The sequence below is a fragment of the Sebastes umbrosus genome, chromosome 22 (genome assembly GCF_015220745.1).
Source record: "Sebastes umbrosus isolate fSebUmb1 chromosome 22, fSebUmb1.pri, whole genome shotgun sequence".
NCBI classification, from domain to species: domain Eukaryota; kingdom Metazoa; phylum Chordata; class Actinopteri; order Perciformes; family Sebastidae; genus Sebastes; species Sebastes umbrosus.
The window spans coordinates 9,559,615-9,581,351 of NC_051290.1; the positions used below are offsets into that span (position 1 = coordinate 9,559,615).

At 41.0% G+C, this 21,737-nt stretch overlaps 1 protein-coding gene across 15 annotated transcripts in view; it reads left to right on the forward strand.

Moving 5' to 3' along the window:
- The window catches only part of ablim2 (actin binding LIM protein family, member 2), a 102,461-nt gene that overhangs the window by 34,119 nt on the left and 46,605 nt on the right, over positions 1 to 21,737 (forward strand). For all 15 annotated transcript variants that reach the window (XM_037757771.1, XM_037757778.1, XM_037757777.1 and 12 more), the window contains exons 3-8: positions 8,042 to 8,225; positions 12,463 to 12,575; positions 12,882 to 13,008; positions 13,251 to 13,344; positions 20,453 to 20,540; positions 20,960 to 21,018. In XM_037757771.1, coding sequence (XP_037613699.1) covers positions 8,042 to 8,225; positions 12,463 to 12,575; positions 12,882 to 13,008; positions 13,251 to 13,344; positions 20,453 to 20,540; positions 20,960 to 21,018 — 665 coding nt within the window. The remainder of the gene's footprint in view (positions 1 to 8,041; positions 8,226 to 12,462; positions 12,576 to 12,881; positions 13,009 to 13,250; positions 13,345 to 20,452; positions 20,541 to 20,959; positions 21,019 to 21,737) is intronic.

Consider the following 21,737-nt stretch of genomic DNA (forward strand, 5'->3'; position numbering starts at 1 on the left):
TTTTTGTTACCTGTAACTCTGTTAACTTTTCCTGCTTGGGCCGGAGTTACTCGCTCCCGTCGCCGCTGCTCTCTCACTCTCTTTCTTCACCACTCACTCTGCTCCAAATGGCTCCGGAGAGGGACATTCACGTTTTCAAGTCGGCCACCGCAGCTCTCCAACGAGCTTGAGAGGCTTCAGTTGGTTGCAATCTTCTCACCTCACTGCTAGATACCACCAGATCCTACACACTGGACCTTTTTAAAAGGGCAATCTCTACATAAATACCATATTGTGCATATGATACATGTAGATGATTATATTTTATTTTATATTCAATATAACAATATTAAAAAAATCTTCAAAATAAACAGGAATTAATTCAGATATAAACCTTTTTAATGCAGCAACAAATTGGTCAAAACTCTACATACACTATATAATGCATATAGTATAAACATAGAGCTGAATTGAATAGATCGGCCCCATTGTCACAGATATCTGATCCAGCTATTTGAGTCAGTATCGGCCCGATATCCGATCCGGTATCGGTGCATCCCTAGTCTCAATCTAGTCTCTGATGAAAATGAACACATAAATGAACAACATAAATCCTCACAAGATTCATTTCTTTCTGTAAATCCTCATTTCCTCATGAGTTATTGTGTAGCCCAGGGATTTAGAACAATAGACAGACCTTCCCTGCCTATTGCCTCATCGGACGCCTGCTTGCAATTGAAGCCAGAGCAGCGGGAGTCTAGATCACTCTGAGCCCATCTGACCTGTCAAAATATCAACCTTGAATTTCCTTCTTTCAAGTACACTCCCATAGCTGGTCAGATCAGTGCCATCAGGCTGCAGACTGTGCAGTCAAGGTCATGGAATAGACTAGTGATTGACAGCACCCCACCACACCCCCCCATCCCACCACACACACACACACACACACACACACACACGCACACGGATGGTGAGTCATTGTAAAACATGAGGTGCAGTCAAGGTCGCACATTCCCAGCAGAAAGCACATAGCGCATGTATATTTAAACCTGCTCGCGCTCACACACACACACAGTGGAAGTCATTGTGAAACATGAGGTAGAGTCAAGGTCACGCTCATATATATATATTATATGACACCATGTCAGGTCTGTAAATAATGCCTCTGGAGGGGGTAGTGTGTTTGAAAGACACATTTTCTCAGTTTGTCTTTTCTTCTCACACACACACACACACACACTGTACAGGCTCTCTCAGATATGCCTGTATATTTTAATCCTAGGTTTAAGTAATCAAAACTTCTAAACAATTTCTACAAAACCCAGTTTTTAAATTTACCAAAAGTAGCAAAAGTTGTCAAATGTTCAGCGTTGTATTAATGCAAGCAGTCCGACAAAAATCATAATTGGAATGGCCTAAAGCTGTTTTTATTTAAAGCTTTAATCTCGTTTTTGGACAGTTGAGGGCAGAACCCTATAACACAGTGTTTCCCATACTTTTTTTTTTCTTGGGACCCACTTTTTTTTTAAAAAACAAACCATCATGACCTAATTCCCAACAGGCGTTATCCATAAACTGCGTGAAAAAGCAAATTTGTGCGTAAATGAACGTTCCTGACCATTTTTACTGCCATGTCTACATCGCCTTATATTATCTTGAATAGGTAAACCAGCCATTTAGAAGAGATATACATTTAATAAATGTGTTATTGAAAACATATACACATGTTAAATACTTTATAAATGAGACCAAATAAATGCATTTCAATGGAGTTAACAGACTCTTGTGTTTTTCCTCTCGTCAGTTAAACGAACAGAATGTACGCTAGTCGTTCGTATTAGATTCAAAGTTATCAATATAGGCTACAATTATCAGAACAACACGGACACTCAGGCTCCCTCATGTGGCTCAGAGGTGTACTCCAAAATATAAATGGTAAAGACTATGGAAGAAATTCATTCAACATAAAGTTGATATAGCTACAGCCGGTTGTCACAACAAACAACTCCTTTCACATTAAACTTAACCATTTGATGAATTGTTCATATAAATGATTGTTTTAGATGTGTATTAGTGCAGCTTTAAATCAGAAATGACAACAAACCAGATTACCAATCTGACCAGTCATTCCATACTAGCTTTTGGTACTCGTCAGTTTTCGATACTTGTTGCTTGACGCACATTTGTGCCAGCTCTAGTTTCAACTACTTGCATTATGTCCAAACCGCTGAATCCATTTCCTTTTTTACACCTAGAACCTTGTTTGTACACAAGTAAAAGAGATGCACCATATTTTATTTACAAATCACACCAGGAAAGACTTGTTGCACATCCATCCATCCATCCAAGCATGCAGCTCCCTCACTATAACTCTGCATGCTGAACTGAAAAGCAGAACAGACTCTGGGCTCTGAGATGCTCCACTGCGGAGGAAGCAGATTCTCAACAGCACAATGAATTCCTCGGAGAGCCCTCTGAGTGCATTCACATTATGTAAGTGGCTTCATAGTGCATGAGATAAGCCTTCGGAGAAGCTTCCTGTGAAGTAATCTGCCTTTCAGCCTTGGAAAATGTTGTAATCAGGTTCCTAGTACAGTGTAACCTTTATACCTGCGGTAACCGGAGAAGAACTAGTATTTCTGTTAGCGTTGTAATTATGTAGAATTAGACTAGAGCTGAAGTGATGCTTTATTTTTTTCAAGATTTTCCTGGTTCTGAAGTTACATCTCCATACTACTTACAGAAAACCATTATACTGCCTTTAAAGAGCCCCAAACACACGCTGATTTATCCAATCACTCCCCCCAACACACACACACACACACACACAGTTCAAAAGGTCAAACCCTCTTAGGATTCGTGGAAGTTTTTATCGTGCTGCAGGCGTGTAGAACGACACATTCTGTTATCCTAATCTGAGCCTCAGGACAAAACAATAAATTAGCTGCATCATGATCTCATCCACACACACACACACACAACACACCCTGTGTTGTCATGGAGATGGAATGGTTTCAAAATGATGGAATCGCTGCTTGAGAATAACACTCAAATGAATCTGCCTTGAACTATAGGGTTCAGGATTCTGATACTTTTGTATCAATACAATACATAGGCATTGTTACACTTAATTAAAGTGCAACCGATGCAACGTATATAGGACTTCTAGCCATAGCTAATTTGCAGACCTTGTCCCTGGTTAAGCTTTTAAGAAAAAGAAAATAAATAAAAAAATACAGGATAGCAGATACTGTTTCTGTCATTGTACCATTACCATTCACTTTTACCGGACGAACCAAACTCTGTTAACTTTTCCTGCTTGGGCCGGAGTCGATAACGTTACTCGCTCTCGACGCCGCCGCTCTCTCTTGCTTCACCACTCACTTGTCGTACTATGTCATACTAGCTTGTTGTGAAGGAGGTTAAATAACGCTCCAAACTTACACTACATTACGGCGAGGAAAAAGTGGCATGACCATTTTCAAAGGGGTCCCTTGACCTCTGACCTCCAGATATGTGAATGAAAATGGGTTCTATGGGTACCCACGAGTCTCTTTAAAATAATCACATGCAGTTTGGGGCAAGTCATAGTCAAGTCAGCACACTGACAGCTGTTGTTGCCTGTTGGGCTGCAGTTTGCCATGTTATGATTTGAGCATATTGTTTTATGCTAAATGCAGTACCTGTGAGGGTTTCTGGACAATATGTGTCATTGTTTTGTGTTGTTAATTGATTTCCAATAATAAATATATACATACATTTGCATAAAGCAGCATATTTGTCCACTTCCATGTTGGTAGGAGTATTAAATACTTGACAAATCTCCCTTTAATATACATTTTGAACAGATATAAAAATGAAAAAATAAAAAAATAAATAAATTAAACTTAAATTTCTTCTTTACAATTTTGACCAAATAAACAAAAGAAAAGAAACACCAAGGTTAAAATGATTTATAATCAAAAATACATTTTAATTTCGGTTTGACTTTAATTCTATAGCAGAAGCTATGAGTAAATAAATAATTTATTATAAGTAATGAATTCATCATTCTGTTTGGTTGCCGTCTGTTTTCTCTCAGAGCAAACTTGAAAGTGACTCTTCAGTCCCCACTCGATTAAACCCTAATTTACTAACTTCCACATCCTGCTGTGCTTCATTTTCTCCAACCTCTCCCTGCTTTTCAACCCGTCCCTGTGTGTGAGGGATCAGGGAACGACGGATCGGAGAGATGAGAGCAACGAGAAAGGGGATGAGAGGAAGACGGCTTTACGGTTTTCCATTAGCGATGAGGGACAAAACTGAAAAACTTCCTCTCACTTATGTAATGCACTCAGACACACACACTTTTTTGATGTGCATTAGAGGCTAGTTTGCCAGTAACTGTGCCTTTCCTCTTTAGTATATGCACCATACTGCTGTCCTGCAGAGGAAAACAATAATATAAAGTGGTTAGGGTTTTGCTGCTGTCACTGTTAAAAGGCTGTAATGCTTTCTGGTAGTGTGAGCTCTATAAATGATGAATGGGTTCCAGCTTGAGCTCATATGGGCTTAGCTGAGCTGCTTAAGCAACTCAGTTAAAATACAGTAAGAAGAGGAGTGCGTGAGCCAGTTGGCAGCGCAGGTATAAATATACCGACGGACTGAAAGACGAGCTGACGGGAAGCTTCCCTCTGAGCCTGGGTTTCTGTCTCCATCTCTCTCGATTCCTCTGTCTATGATACCAGAGCTGTTTTTCATTCTTTAGGGGCAAGTCCAAGTCAAATCTCAAGTATCAGAGCGTTTATTCTCAAGTCATTTGAACCAAATCCAAGTCTTTTTAGGACAAGTCAAGTCTAAAGTCTGTCAAAGTCAGTATAAAGTATACGTCTCAACTCATCCGAGACAATTACAAATCTATTCTTAAGTCTTTTAGAGCAAGTCACAAGTCGAGTCTCATATCATCAGAGACATGTCCAAGTCAAGTCTCAAGTCAGTCAAGCGAAGTCTCAAGTGGGATGTCAGGTCTTTCAAGACAAATCCAAGTCAAGTATCAAGTCTGTCAGAGCGAGTCTCAAGTCAAGTTTCAAATTGTTCAACACAAGTTCAAGTCAAGTCTCAAGTCGTTCATAACAAGTTTCAAGTCATTCAAGACTCTCATTGTCATATTCATTTTTTATTGTTTGGGGATTTTACCAAGTCAAAACTTGATTTTGCTTTCATGTCTCAAGTCAAGTCTGACAGAAGTCAAGTCCAAGTCAAAGCTCAAGTATCAGAGCATTTACATAAAACAAATCCAAGTCTTTTTAGACAAGTCAAGTCTGAAGTCTGTCAAAGTCAGTATAAAGTATACATCTCAAGTCATTCAAGACAATTACAAATCTATTCTCAAGTCTTTCAGAGCAAGTCACAAGCCCTCATCCGAGACAAGTCCAAGTCAAGTCCCAAGTCAGTCAAGCGAAGTCTCAAGTTGAATTTCAGGTCTTTCAAGACAAGTCCAAATCAAGTATCAAGTCTGTCAGGGGGAGTCTCAAGTCAAGTCTCAAGTCGTTCATAACAAGTTTCAAGTCATTCAAGCCTAGTCTCTCATTGTCATATTTGTTTTTTTTATTTTGGTATTTTACCAAGTCAAAACTTGACTCTGCTTTTAAGTCTCAAGTCAAGTCTGACAGAGTCAAGTCCAAGTCAGTCAGGTGTTTTAGAATTATTCAGTGTTATCAAAAGAGCTCTATGTAGTGACAGTACACTCAAATGATTCCTTGTTGAAAAGGTAAAGTAAATAAGTAAAATCTATTCTATCTATTCACGACACAGACACAAGTCAAGAGTGCTTTAAAACAAAAAAAAAACGTCCTGAGTTGAACCTATTATTTTCCATTTTGACTGATATACACAATGACCAAAGAGGTCAGGCAATGATAAAACAGCCACTTGTGTATCTCATCCATCCAGCGTTCCACTCTGCTGGTGTTTCCTCCATCAGCCCAGAGCATTATCTCACTCTAGACAGGTTGCCAGACATCTAAGCCGGATGTTAAAGAGCCGGTAGCAGCCGCTGGAAAGTATGTTGTCCACTTCCTGAGAAAACATTCCTGCTCGTATTGTTGTGGTTGTTTTATTAGCATGCCGTAACCCCTACGAGGAGGGCTTGATAACAGTTTGGATACAAACACTGGACAAAGGTTGTGCAACATGTCAGTTAAAGTTTTTACAAGGGGATAAAAAGGGTGGGAGAACTGGAATGTTACGCAACTAGTAGGAAAATGTTGAAGTTCAGTGTATGGGAATTAAAACTGAGGAATAACATCACGACTCTTCCTCTACATCAGTGTACTGTTGTCAGTGGATGTTCTCAGTCACTTTCAAATTCATCTAATCCCTGTAGAGAAACTGCCTCTAACACGAAAGAGAAAAAAAAAGCTCTAAAACCCCCGAAACTTAATCCCAACTTCAGGATTTGTGCTTTCCTTTAAAGTAATACGACAGGTTTAGTGCCATGTTGTGTACCGCAGACAAAATTAAGATTGAAACAACAACGAAGTACAACCACTGTAGGGTTTTAATGGCCAATAATTTAAACCACATTAACTGTGAGTGGTTGTTATTTTGTTCATATTCATTTCCAATTGTGTAAACTTAACTGATGATAAAAAGATATACTATGTGAAGTGAGTGAAGTTATAGTTTGGCTCGCTCACCAATACGCTCAGCAATGTCTGGATTGTTTCTGGAATGGCAGACTTACCGGGAGCCATTTCTTATCTCACCGACTTTGAATCGAATCTGCAGTCGTACCAAGAAAATGCCAATATGAATTTGTTGTTCTAAAAAGCGTCACATTGAATACTCTAAAATGTTACATCCATGTAACGCTCCATGTGTATAAAACAACGGTTTGTATAACAAGAGATAAATGTAAACCAAATAGCGTCAAATAGCATTGAAGTCTATGGGAACTTTGGCTCTCCAACCCCCAAAAGGGGGCGTGGCCTTGACTTTTTGCAGAGTACCCGTATGTGCCGGTTTGATGTATAGAGTGTGAGGTTTAGTGAGCGGAACAGTGGAGATGGCTTTACTAGATCACAATGGTGTTAGTCTTTTGCTGGTTGGAGCTTTGTGTTTAATGTTTTGAGCTCTCTGACGGCCTCGTGAACTTAAACCTTAACGAAACCCACCAGCACTGCTGCAACAGGGCTCTGGGTGTGTCTCAGTCTATCCTGTAATATGTGCACGTCCTTAAAGTATGTGTTGTGGGTGACGTGATTCTGTCCACGCGTCTCCCTCCACCTTCTCACATTCCTGTGTGTCCTGAAAACCATATGTTATGTGTGTGATCTCATGTGTCACACCTTCACACACCCCTGCAGGTTTGCGTGTGTGTGTGTTTTCATGTGCTAAAGTTCACAGAGCAGTCACGGAGCACGGACACCAACCAATGCAAACGTTTATCTTTGCTGTCGGTTTTTCCAGAAAGAAAGAATGGAGGGAAAAGAGAGGTGTGGTGATGTTTTCGCTAAAGGAGTGGAAAAACAGAGTGGGATTTCCCCCTGAGGGTGTGGGCTGGGCTGTGATGTAATGTGGTCGCCATGGTTACTGTGTGTAATCATTGTGTGTTCGAGAGAGGGAGACGGTGACAGGGAGTTCCTGTCATGTATTGTTAATAGTCCGACAGTAGACACTGTGCAGTCTCCACACACACACACACACACACACACACATGCATGCATAGTAACACACCCATTCTCAAAGTGGGATGTTATGTAAGGGATAATGTACCGCGAGCCGGTCATTGTTGTGAAAGAATCCCCGACAGGGTGATGCTATAGCAGCTCTGGGAGCTGTACTGAGCTACTAATTGACCAATAAAATGCATTACAAAGCACATAAATAGGGAGATTTAGAAATGTGTAACTTGTAATTTCTAAGCCTTTATGTGTCTTAAAAAAGGTGGTTGTTAACATCACTCTTCTTCTTTCCCTTCTTCCGTCCATCCTTCCCTTTCCCCCATCCCCTGTTCCCTCTCTCCTTCCTATACCCCTTCGCCCTTCCTGCCTCCATCTCTTCGTCCCCTCCCTTATCGCAGTATGCGGTGCTGAACTGGCCCAGGGAGGCTTCTTCGTGCGGCAGGGTGAATACATCTGTACTCTGGACTACCAGCGACTGTACGGGACTCGCTGCTTCAGCTGCCAGGACTTCATCGAGGGGGAAGTGGTGTCCGCCCTGGGAAAGACCTATCACCCCCGCTGCTTCGTCTGCGCCTCCTGCAAGTAAGAAACAGGGATGTGGGAAGTATTTACGAAGTATATTTAAGTATTATTTAGCTGCTTCTTCAGTTGTTTTCTTGCAAAACTTGATAGTTATCTTTGACTTTAACAACAGCGAGTTGTGTTAGTCTTGAGTCTTATGACCAGAAAGACTTGATGCCCTCCTCAAGTGGAAGAAAGATGACTGTAAAAGCAGCATAATCATAAAGCTGACTAGTTACTGTGAACAGTGACACATTTATTCTAATAGATCCCCCTAAATGCTACACACTGGCCCTTTAAACCTCACATTATGACTTGAATACTAAACTTAAGGACTGGACTTGGGACTATGTCTCCCAACAATTGCCTATATGCATCATCACTGCTGCTGCTACTTATATTAGAGGCAAAGGCAAAGCAAGATTATTAGTGTAGCACATTTCATACACAAAGGCAATTCAAAGTGCTTTCTATAATGCTTTAAAATATGAAATAAGACATACAGATGTTAGGTATTAGAGACCCTAACAGCAATATTATTAATGCGCGGAAGTTGGCTGACACTTTATAGAATCAAACATCCCCACCTCTTCCTCTACCTGTTTAACTTTTATCCAAATTAAAATATAATAACACTTGCAAGGAGATGTAGATACTGTAACTATATTTACTCATGTATCATTAATTTAAATTCCAACCCTAAACCTAACATTTATGGGACTTTTTAACCCTAACCCTTATTCGTTTGTAAAGTGTCATCAGGTCTCAAAATGTCTTAAACCATTAATACACATTTAAATACCACATCATATGTGACTTATACCATAGAGACAGCCAGATACTGTTTCAGAATTGAATAGGCTTACTGTAATGCAGAACGTATGCATCATCATCAGCTGGTTGCCTGACCCCTCCTTGTCCTTTCCCGTGTCTAAAGGTTCAAAATTGAAATATAAAAACATGTTTTTCAGCAGTGTGTTTTACACACATCATCATTTACAAGTACAGCAAACTATAATACACGTACATGTATAGATAAAGGAAAGCTGATGAAGACACGTGTCACCGGTCAGAGGCATCTTCACCTGTTTCTGTGTATGTGTGTGACCAGTGTTGTTACTAAGGCGTAAAAAAGGTAATGGGAGCCTCTCGCAGGCAGGAATTCTAAGTGTGTGGTTAGTCAGTGCGGCCACTTAGCCCATTCCCACAGCTAGTGTTAAGTGTCTCTGGAACTAGGGGTGGGTTTTCTCTCTCTCTGTGTGTGTGTGTGTGTGTGTGTGTGTTTGTGTGCTATCATTCTTTGGTGATCCCCGTACTGAACCTGAGATCAGAATGTTCCAGTGTGGCATTTGAGGTTTGTAATGTGATCACCAAACTCCTCTTATAACAAATATTGCTTTTGTGGCGGCAAAACACACAGGCTTTATTGTGCAGAATATAAAAATAGGGCTGAGGGAAAGAGAGCGAATGCTGCCCTCAGCTGTGTGTGTGTGTTTGTGTGTGTCTCATGGTTACATTATTGATCTGCAATAATAAGTAATCTAGCTGTGTTTTTCACCCTCACTGTCTGGGTTTCGTTCGTCTGCATGTGTCTACCTCATGCATGCAGGTGCTGCTTCACAATTCAACTGCAACAATACATGTATATATCTGCCTCTATCTCTCTACATACCTGTATTTCATTATAAGGGGTCAGATCACACATTCATCAACTCTGATATACACTGAGGCATCACAAAAATACAAAGAATATTCCATCTAAATGAGCTCAGTTGAACCAACACACATTTGTGCACAATCAACAAACCTGATACTGGAGTGAAATAAACTAAAGATCATGTAACAAAGGTACAATATTATTTAATGTATTGTGCTGTAAAGAGCAGAAGGGGAAATTATGACACTTTGTCTTGTAAACCAGACACAGAGTCTGGAGCTATAGCAGATCTGTGAGGCCGTAGGGCCTATCTGGGGACATTGATGCTTTGACCTAAATGCTTTGACTTTAATCTGCTGACGTGCTCACAATGACACTGCTGAGTAGAGATTTCTGGCACAACTTCACCTACTTCCAAGGTGCAGGCAGAAAGAAAAAACATCTGAAGAGGTAAAACTCCAGCAACACTTGTCGTGTGCAGAACAACTGTATTGTGAGCCCATTGTGTTTTGGCTTGTGGCCTCTTTCGGGGTCAGCATAAAACACATTGTAAGCAACAATCAAACAGGGCAAGTATGGAGCAGAACAACATTTTGAAATATAAAAGACCAAGCAATCAAATACATCCACCCTTATATCAGCCAGTGGGGCACACATAGATGTGTTGGATACAGTATACGGTCATGTGGCTTCAGGCCAATCACATACCCAAACTGGCAGAGCGGTGACGGGAGAGCCCAAAGGATATACTGCAGGTGTCACCATACGGTCCAAGAGAAATGCATCTAACGGACAGCGCTCAGATTTATGCAGAGGAGGCCTTAACCCAACACACAAAAAAACAACAACAAAACAGCAGTTGTTTGAGCATGTCAGTATTTCAAAATACCCCAACTATCTTTCAGAGGCTGTAGCAGGTTCAGTTTTTAGAGCTAGAGTGAAGGTACAAATATCATATGAAGGGGAAGGAGGCTAAATAACGCTCCAAAGATAGATTTTGGTGAGGAAAAACTGGCATGGCCATTTTCAAAAGGGGTCTCTCGACCTCTGACCTCAAGATATGTGAATGAAAATGGGTTCTATGGGTACCCACGAGTCTCCCCTTTACAGTCATGCCCGCTGAAGTAGAGTGGAGTGATCAGTGGTGATGGAGAGGTCATGGACGGGAGATGGGCAACGGGACACGCAGAGATTCATTACGTCACCTTATGTCTTTACATCGTTTGCCAATTTCATGAATAAAACATAATTTATTTGCATAGCTTAACAAAAGGGAGTTAAATTAAAAATATATTTCCCTAAAACAATTATAGGTTGTATTTGAGGACAGGCCAAGCTATGTAAATGAGACTTTAAAACAGATTTACGTACTAAATATATCAACCTTAAAAATTTTTTGTTGACTGTTTATACATGAATAACCTCTAATCTCAGCCCAGCCTGCCTGGGTGTATTTATCTGTCAGTCGCTGGCTGTGACAGCGTGACAGCAGCTCTAATATCACATTTCTGAGCTGGAGGAAGCAGCATGTGGCAGCCAGTCAGAGCCCTGCTCTGCCAAGTCATCGTCACTCCTTCTGTATTTGACTCAGTGATGTCGTGTTGGAGCAGCATCAAAGAAGCAGCCAGGAGACATTAACATTGCTTCACTGTGTTCATAATGTCCCTCTTAACAGTTTGATGGCTTTTGTCTCTAAAGGGGTCTTGGCTGGTGAATGAAAATACAAACAATCAATTAATTATTTTGATAATTTCCTAACAGCAACTTCCATGTCTGAATGTTGGAGCCAGTGTGAATTAGGGATGAGGAAATTGCTGACAGCTGTTGTTGCCTGTTGGGCTTCAGTTTGCCATGTTATGATGAAAGCATATTTTTTTATGCTAAATGCAGTATCTGTGACATTTTCTGGACAATATTTGTCATTGTTTTGTGTTGTTAATTGATGTCCAATAATAAATATATACATACATTTGCATAAAGCAGCATATTTTCCCACTCCCATGTTGATAAGAGTATTAAATACTTGACAAATCTCCCTTTAAGGAACATTTTGAACAGATAAAAACTTGCCTAATTAAATATTTTAATCCATTGACAGCCCTATAAGACACTCATAAATACAGAAATAATAAATTCTTAAATTAAATTAAATGAATGTAAAAAGGTATGACATATTAAACTACATTTAAAAAAAACCAAAACAAACTTTTTATAAATCTATGTGGTAGCTATAAAACGTTCTCTGGTGAGTGGAGTATTTAGACACATGAAGTCAGCATTTCTAAAATCCTGGCTATGGCCCTGCTCAGCATGTCACGACAGTCTGTTCCTTTTACTAAAAATGTCCATTAAATGTTCCTCTTTCATAATAAAAAACACATCTATTCATCATTATATTATTATTGTTCTGACTTCATATGTCAGATCAGAGAACTCATTCAGGTCTGGGGGGATTTTACTAATCTCTCAGCCTTATAAAGCTGCTGAGCCCAGACAGTTGTCACTGTTGGTGGTCTAAATGTCTTAGAATAACTTTGGGAAGTATGAACCGTATGAGTCAAAGCCCTCCTCTGATGTTCTGTCTGTTTTTCTGTTTTGCAGACAGCCTTTCCCGGCCGGCGACCGAGTGACATTTAATGGGAAGGAGTGTATTTGCCAACAGTGTACCCAGCCTCTCCCTGCCAACAGCCCTGCACCCATCCAGGCTGTCCACAGTCAGTACTTTGTTTATGTCTCTGTCTCTCTCTGGGACTGTCTCTCTAAAGCAGAAATCAGGCCAAAAGTAGACTTTTGCAACTTGCACACTATGATTTGTCACACTGCTCATTATCACAATTTCCTTCTCTGTCCTTTAAATTTGCACTTTCTTAAATTGTGTAAAGTCATTCCACCCTCAGGACACCCATAATGTCCAATGTTCATGTTGTCCTTTTGCTTAATGAAACCAAAGTACTCTTCCACGCAGAGAAAAGTCAACTTTAGTGTCATTTCATCCTCTGCTTTTCATCATCTCTCTGCAGACTGCTGTGGCTGTGGGAAGGAGTTTAAGAATGAACAGTCTCTCGTAGCGCTGGACAAGCACTGGCACCTGGGCTGCTTCAAATGTAAAGTCTGCAACAAGGTGCTCAATGCCGAGTACATCAGCAAGTAAGTCGGTTTGGCTGCTGTATGCGGTGCTGTAACTACTTCATTAATACTGTACTATTACCTCTGTGACGAGTGATCCTGCATTTGAGGCTGTTATCAGAGGGTTATCTGATGCTCTGTGTTGTCTCCTGACACATGTGAAGTGTATCTGATGCTCTGACAGTCTCCTGACACATGTGAGGTGTATCTGATGCTCTGCGCTGTCTCCTGACCTGCTGACTTGTCCTGTGTCGTTCCATTAGGGATGGGATCCCGTTCTGCGAAATGGACTACCACGCCATGTTTGGCATCCAGTGCGAGAGCTGCAAGAAGTACATCACCGGAAAAGTCCTGGAGGTAACATTACAGAAGAACTACTCAAACACAGCTTAAACAATCTCTCTCTCTAGATGGATAAACAGGTGAGGTATGGAAAGAGAAACAGGGAGGAAACAGGTGAATAGATAAACTGTACAGTAGTTAGATAAGAGAGAGATACACAGACATAAAGCCGGCACTTTTTCAGAAAACAAATGAACTTGAATGCAACTAAGGTTGCACGTGTTTTAGAAAGACAAACACATACTGTGTAATATTCCACAAATGACAGTGAGAGCATGTTTCCATAAAGTTACGGGACTCACAAGAGACAGTTTGAAAAGAGATGATACAACTCAACAGCGTCTTTTGTCTTTCTGTAGACCCTCCCTGCCTGGTATACGCCCATGCCTTTTCAATTTAATGTGCCCCGTTAGTAACGCAGGCTGGCTGTTATACATTTGTAGTCTCCAACTTCTTGTGAATACACAAGCTTGTCATTTTTATGAAAGAACCAAATAGTCTCTAATGCAGCTTCTCATCTTTTGTACTGATGATTCAACAGGAAGTTTTTCTCTAAAAAATCAACGGGATTTTTACTTCCCTTCGTCTTTGCAAATCTATTATCTCAGACTCGACAAAAGACACGTTACCGTCTGTTTATAAAGAGGAGTAGTGCTTCCCATAACTAGTCAGTTGACTTTGACATGTTAAATTGGTGTAAGGCCCCTTTATGTATTGATCCTGCATCCACCATGCATCATGCAGCATGCCCCTTTAAATGGCATTGTTCATCTTGTTGTTGCGTTCTACTGTCATTATTTTGCATAATGTATCCTATTATTTTACATTCTTCATACTTCTCATATTTCCACTGAACGGATTCCAGCGTTGACCCCGTTTCCCCAAAGCACTCATTAATATTTAATCCGATTTTTATGCTCCGCTAATGCAAATACATGAGAAATGCTTTTAGAAAAGCTACCTGTGCGTATGTACAGATCTGTGACCAGCTCCTAACTTTAACGAAGTTTGACATCGTCAGTAAGTAAATGTCCCTATGAGTAGGAAAAAGGAACACAGGGGCAGCTCTGCTGAGGTTATGCACCCGTCCCTCAGTAGCCTGCTGTGTGTCGGTCCTCAGGGAACAAACCAGCCTCCATCTCCTCTGTTGTTGGGCCTGCTTGGCTATTCAGCACAATCTCTCTCTCTCTCTTTCTCTCTCTCTTTTTTGGCTATGGGCTAATGGCTTTGACCTCATCTCTCCTGCACACACACACATTTTACCTCTCCTTGTTCCTGGTCGTCCTGTCCTCCTGTCCTCCTCAGGCAGTTCATGCATTCATAGTCACTCACTCTCAGGTCTGTCTCTGTGTGCCTAAAAGAAAGCTACACAGTTTCTTGTTCTAGAAAATACCCACAGCACCTTTCAAGAAACCCAAGGACGCTTTACAAAGAGGGCGCACAAAATGTGTCCAGGGATGAAGCATTTCTGATTTCAGGAGGGGAGAGAGTTCCAGAAGGCGGGGGCTGGCTGCGACGCTGAAGGCTCTGTCGCCGAAAGTTCGCAGCCTGGTGTGGTGGGTGGAGAGCAGACCAGTGTCGGAGGAGGTCAGAGGTCAAATGGACATGACAGTGTGTCCTCGCCAAAATTTAGCGTGCGATTGGAGCGTTATTTAACCTCCTTAGTGACAAGCTAGTATGACGTGGTTGGTACCAATAGATTCCTTAGAATTTGTAGTTTCATATAATACCACTCTAGCTTTAAAACTGAGCCGCTACACCACTACCTTTCAAAAGATCAATAACGCATTTAAAGAAATTAGTGGTGTTAAAACGAATTTGCGTTAATACGTTATTACAATGTTAACTTTGACAGCTCCACTGTAAACATATTGATACTAACATCATGTGATCCTGATAGATTGGAGAGTATCCTGAGCCAATCATTGTCAGAAGACATTGAGTGCAGTTACTGTCATGTGCAGCTAGATTCATTGTTTCTCATGTTATTTGTAGGTCAACTATAATCCCTGTTTGTTAGAGACCCTGTTTTAAATCAGAGTGGACACATGGTTCAATCAAGATGTATATTATATCTCAGACATTATTAGCATGGTAAGCAGAGATAAGTGATTCTAGTGATGTATAAATCTGTTGCTATTAATCTCTAGTTGTCACTTTATTGGAAACTTTGTCCGTGTTGTGATCCCCTAGAAATGATGACTTTGTGATACAGACTTTCGTCGTAACCATTTATACTTACCATTCAAGTAATTCCCCTTAGCTTCTACTGTATATATTCTTAAAAACTACACATGCATGAGATTCAAGCCTGCAGGATGAGTGGTGAAGAAAAGAGAACCCAGTAGGAATGAGGAGAGAAAGTGACAGGACTGGATTAGAAAGAGTCCATGAGGCAGGTAGAATCAGTGCAGGGCAGGAGAATATGGCTCTAGTGAAGCACTCTGTTGTTGTGCAGTGATGGAGGGATGGGACATGGGATACTCTCCCTGGGCGGAGAGAGGGATGATAGGAGGAGGAGGAGGAGGAGAAGAAAGCTTTTAGACAGGGGGTCTGGAAGCTCCCGCTGTGACCTCCGGACAACAATCCCTCTCTCTCTTTCTCTCTGTTCTTTCATCACATGGCGGTCTCTCCCATTCTCTCCTTTCATTTACACCTCTCAGGTTCCAGTGTCTGGAGAACAGGTCGCTGTGTTTCTCTCCGTGTGTGTGTGTGTGTTTGTTTGTGTATAAATGACATCATCCACTTCCATCTCCTATAGTATTGTGTCCGGCCATCATGTGTTTACTGAATTATTTGACCCTGTAGTGCGTGGGTGTACTGAGGAGGGAGTGGTGGAGTGGTCTTGTGTTTATTTTGCTCAAGGACGGTTTTTCCTCACTTCTGTTCTCCTTCATTACCTCATTCCTTAACCTCTTACGGTACGTGTCCAAAGCCTCCGTCCTTTCCACGCTTCCCATTCGTTCTCTATGTAAGCAGCCGTGCAATGCATTCTGGTAGCGTGGCGGCACAATTCGAGAGACAGGGCGCCGCGTTGGCCGCTCCTCATTTGCATAAAGTTGAGGTCTTGGCTACTTTATGCAAATAAGGGGCGTCCGATGTGATTCGCTGCCTCTGGAAACTCCCTGGAAACTTTAAAACGAACTGTTATCGATCCAAAATAAAGGCAGATTCAGCAACTGCATGGATTATTTCTCACATTAACACATTTTGATGAACTATTTTCGTGATATAAGAGAAGAAAGTTTCCAAAGTCAGCAGTAGATGTCACATAGAAGTGGTGTACATCACCCATTAATGTGAGATGCAGCTCAGCACTGTGTGTTGTTTAATAAGAAATAAAAACACATTCATTAAGTTCATAATTCAGTTTCATATTGTATGATATTAAAGATTATACTACATGCAAACTAATAAAAACATGAAATCAAACTTCCTATAGTGTAATTCCTCTGAGAGATCCAGCCATGCTTAATAAATACCGGCCCAGTTCGTTGGTATCCTGTGTTATTTTTAAATCAGATGCCTCCAGAAGCCATTTTCCAACCTCTCTACCTGTGCTGGGCTGCACTTTGAAACAGTTAACAGAGACACTGAGCATTCAAAATGTCATGACATTTTGGTTGAGATCAAAGAGTGCGCTTTGTGTGGAGTCAAAAACTGGAGGAGGTTGAACTGAAACTCGTTCAGCGGTTGTGCCTCCATCTTCGTTGCTCAGCGGCTCATTGCCGTGGCCGTGCTGGTATTTAGGTTAGCTATTCCCAGAAATCATCTTCAGTCAGATCAGCTGTGATGTTTCTTTGCTTGGATATGCTGTTAGGACCTCTGCACTGTAACAGCAGTATGAGGTGTGATCACCAAAAAGGTGCGGTGTAGCAACTCATCATGTAATAACTGCACATAATGTAACAATTATTTAGGAAATTCTCAGAATCCCATGCTTGTGAGGTATGTCTGTTGCCAGGAAGTTTTCTTTTTTCCTCCCGGGAATAGAGTCTGTAAGGCGAGATTTCAGTATGCTTAAACCAAAGTGCTTGTCAGATCGACTAACGGCACCTTTTCCCACGGCAGAAATGGAAAGAAGGCTAACTTTTCAAACAGACAATCCAACAGTAAGTCCACTTTACGCAGTGATTGGCCAGATGTGCAGAGATGTGGAATTAGACCAAGTTTTCTCTCAAGGTTTCTGTTCTAATTCTTCAGCTACTTCTGTCACCTTCGATGTGTACAACCAAGTGTAAGACCCTAAATACTGCCGAGGAGAGACTTTAGAAGCGTGCGTTATCAAAGATTATCATAGATTGAATTTCTGTTGTGTTGGATTGTAGGTGCACTTGACTTGATAAAGGACTGACCTAGTCCATGAAAAGCATCACCGACTCTCTCTGTGTGTCTGTGCCGTAGCCGACTCACCGAAATCCATTCCAATCTTCTAAATGGATCACCTCTCTCGTCTGACTGCCTCTGCAGTTGCAGGATGAGGCTATATGGACGGGTCATTAGAGAGACGGTCATTTTGAGGAAGCGGTATATAATTGGGGGTAATAAAGAGGTAGAAAATGACGCGGCGGCTCGTTGCAAACCTCACCACTCGATCTCTCCCAGCTCTTTACTACAGCTGGTTCAGAAACCCTAAACTCTGCAGGAGTCTCAGCCTCAACCCCTCAGTAAAACATCCAATGATCAGCTTTCAAGTTCATCCCCCCTCCTCTTCCTTGACTAATGCAAGGATACTGAATATGATCGTTTTCCCCCTCGTGCTGCCTTGGGTTCTGACAAAGGAAGGATTTGATTGCAGCGCTATCTCTTTTCTGGCCCTCTCCTACTTTCCATGTTTGAATTTCAATCCAGATCCGGGCTTTTAAGTCAACTTCCTCTGTATATCTTATCTGTTTCAGTTCGGTTCAACTATGAGCTTTTGGCAATGCATCCATAGCATGCTGCCAATATTCAACAAGCATCTGACCTATGTTTTTCTTCTCAATAATACCTGGAGTCTCCCTGCTCCTTGGTCATGTCTCTGGTTGCTTCCTCTCTCCATCTGCTGCCCATTTGGTCCAGATAAACAGATTATGTAGGGTGTTATTCAAGCAATAGGGTGTCGACATCCTGTTTTCTGGTGTCGTTCCATATTGAGATGACGCAGCAAAGCGGAGAGACCTCAGAGGGATTGTGCGTAATCAGGCCGTTGGGAGGCAGCGATCGGCAGACATCAGGCGACTGTTTCACAAGAAGAGAAAAAGAACGACATGAAGTACCATCTTGAGTCGTTTAGTTTATAATTGAGTCAATCAATCATACGTGTTTTCAACAAGAAAATCTGCACAACAGAGTGAGATAATTATATATGATTCCAATGATGGTTTTTGTTGTCACAACACAAAAAAGAGTAAGACGCTATTGAGAAAATCACCATTGAACAAGTGGAATGGTATTCAGATTACCCAACGGACTGAATGACGTGTTAAAAAGGAGGTGGTTTGGGGAGAGTATCAGGTTTTTGGAACAAAGATTTGCTAGTTTCAATCCATGATTGGAAAAGCAACCGCTCAACAACTGCAACAACTAGGCTACTACTGAGGTGCTCTTAAACAAGGCACTAAAACTGCCTCCGATGGTTGCTCCCAGTTGTAGAGGTCTTCATGGTTCCAAAGTGCTGGACCCAAGCTGATATGGACCCATTGAAAATCTACCCAAACCCAACATGAAACTGGATCCAGAGGAACCCAAGGACAGTCAGACCCAATCTGAATAGACCCTAGGATAACTAGACCCAAACAGTTCCCAATAGAACAACATTGGCAGCAGAATATTGGACCCGGCCCAACTGGGGTCCCAGATTGGGTCTCAGAGGACCACGTGGACCCCTTTAAGACCTCTATGTCCCATCGGCCCTATGGGTTTCACAAGCCCATAAACAATTCACACAATAACTTCAAAAGCAATATCACAGACACATCCATCACCATGACGACACCCTCCCCTTCACACTGCCTTGTGGGTTCTTACTGGAGCTCTGGATAACATATCTGCCCCCGTTAGCTTCTAAATGTCAAGCCTTGTAATATCAACTCCAACACACGGTCTGCTCTCTGCTTACTCACTGTTTGGTTTATTGGAAAATCTGCTGGAAGCTTTGGACAGTTTGAGTTGTTAACGGACAATCTGAAGCTGGAAAAACAACTAATGTTTAGTGTATGTACCTTGGATTTTTTTTCTTTTGCTATGGATGGATATTGATCAGTCACAAGTGCGTAAGTCTTTAAAAAAATACTTTGATTGGAATGCTTTCATACCCATGTTAATCTTGCACTGAATGCAACTGCAGTGCTCCTTACTTACTACAAGTGTTCCACCTTGTGGCTATATAATAAAACACATCTTTTACTTTGTCATTTTGTATTATTTATGCTGCATCAGCCTTTTTAATAAGCTAATTACGACATTTCTATTAAAGTGTATATGTCTACGGAAGACGAATCCTGCTAGGAAAAGAAAAAAAAAGAAGATAAAATAATAATAATAATAATTTTAAAATACTCATAACTCAAAATCATATGAGGTACTGGGTCAAGTTTGTTTGATTTTGGACTTTCTTCATTATTGGATAAAAAGTCAAACTGACTGATTTTTGTAATAATTTGTAACCTTGTATCTATTTTTTTTTCTTTTCCTAGTGGAAATGGCTTTCTACAGTTGATTTTAAAGGACAAAGATTGCTGTTATTGGTTCTTTTCTGTTTTAAAGAGCCCCTCCACTGATCTTTATAAATCTAATTTTACTATGGGAAGTACTTATGTAGTGATGTCATCGAGTTATCTGAGTTTGGACATTATACAAAATCAGAAAACATACACTGGTAGTGGGGAGTTTGAAAAACATGGGCATTTATCTGGTAGGGAATGCTATCGAGTTGCATTATGGGACGTGTAGGACGTTGTTTTCCTATAGACTAAAGTCAGGATATCTGGGCTCTTTTTTAACCTGTCTCTTGTAAGTCCCCCAACTTTATTGAAGTGCAATACTTAATTGCTTTAGTACCCCTTTAGCAATTCCCCTAAATACTCAAAAAACCAACAATGTGTACATGTGTCATAACCTGTTTTTGTTTAATGCTCAACAGGCTGGAGAGAAGCACTACCACCCCACATGTGCCCGCTGTGCCCGCTGTGAGCTGATGTTTGCAGAGGGAGAAGAAATGTACCTGCAAGGTAAGAGAAGTTTTTGGGGCTCAAGACAAATACCTTCAAATCTGGTAACTATCTTATCTTTCAGTATAGCTCCAAACCAATCAGGGATCTGCCTGACCTCAAAGGATGCATTCCTAAAACACATGACTGTCTATTATTAGACAATAAGAAGCTAAAGAAGAGCTTAAGATGTAGTGGTGATATCAGACTGAGTGGGACTGTCTGTGGTCTCTACTGTTGTTGAACAGTCTGATGGCAGTGGGCACTAATGAGCGCCTGGCTGGGATGATACACAGTAATCATGAGTTATTATAATATTATAATTCATCGTGTGAGGATCATGAATGTCTGAACAAATTCTAAAGTGTGAATGGACACATGTGAAATGTTGGAAACGATCCCAATGTGACAGCTGTCTGTCTTTGTCTCTGTGTCTTCAGGATCTTCTATCTGGCATCCTCCATGCAGACTAGCAGCCAAGCAGGAGGAGAAGAGTAAGGTGGGTGAAAGGACGGCCGAGCCACAACTACCGTATACCTGTCAAAAGATATGATGAGATGCTCGAGGCTATTTGTCACAAACCCTCAAATGGAAGCAAAATAGATCCACATTAGACCACAGAGCCTAAACATAAAAGCTCTCATTGAGACGCACACAGACACTTCTCTGTACCGGTCCTTTGGATTCTGCAGAGCATAAAATTATTATTAGACCAGTACTGCAAGCAGTCGTAAATGTTATCACTGGAAATTAATTTTTTAATACTCTGGCACTCTGTCAGGAGGTCCACGAAATAATTAGCTATAAATTTTAAAATTGTGCAGTATCATTAAAAAGTGCATATCTACAGATGGGGACCATTTGCACCAATAAAACAAACATATTGCGTCCATTACTCCCACCCACGTTAGAAACTCTGATATGACTGTCACACACAGCAATAAGATCATTATTTTGAGGTTGAAGCACTTAGTGAAAGTCAGCTTTAGACTATAAATGTCTGGATTTATTAGGACTATGCAGTCTTGCTTTTAAGATCAGTTGCTTGAAACGGAGGCTATAAATGCAGTCAAGATGAGTCCACATGCAGTTTGAATAAAATCACCCTCCGTTTTAAGTATTTAGGTTAAAAAGTTTTAGATTACAAATAGTTCCGGTGGCATCTAAGAGTACAAATGGTAGTAAGCATTATGCATCAGCAGCCCCCGCAGCCTCCCA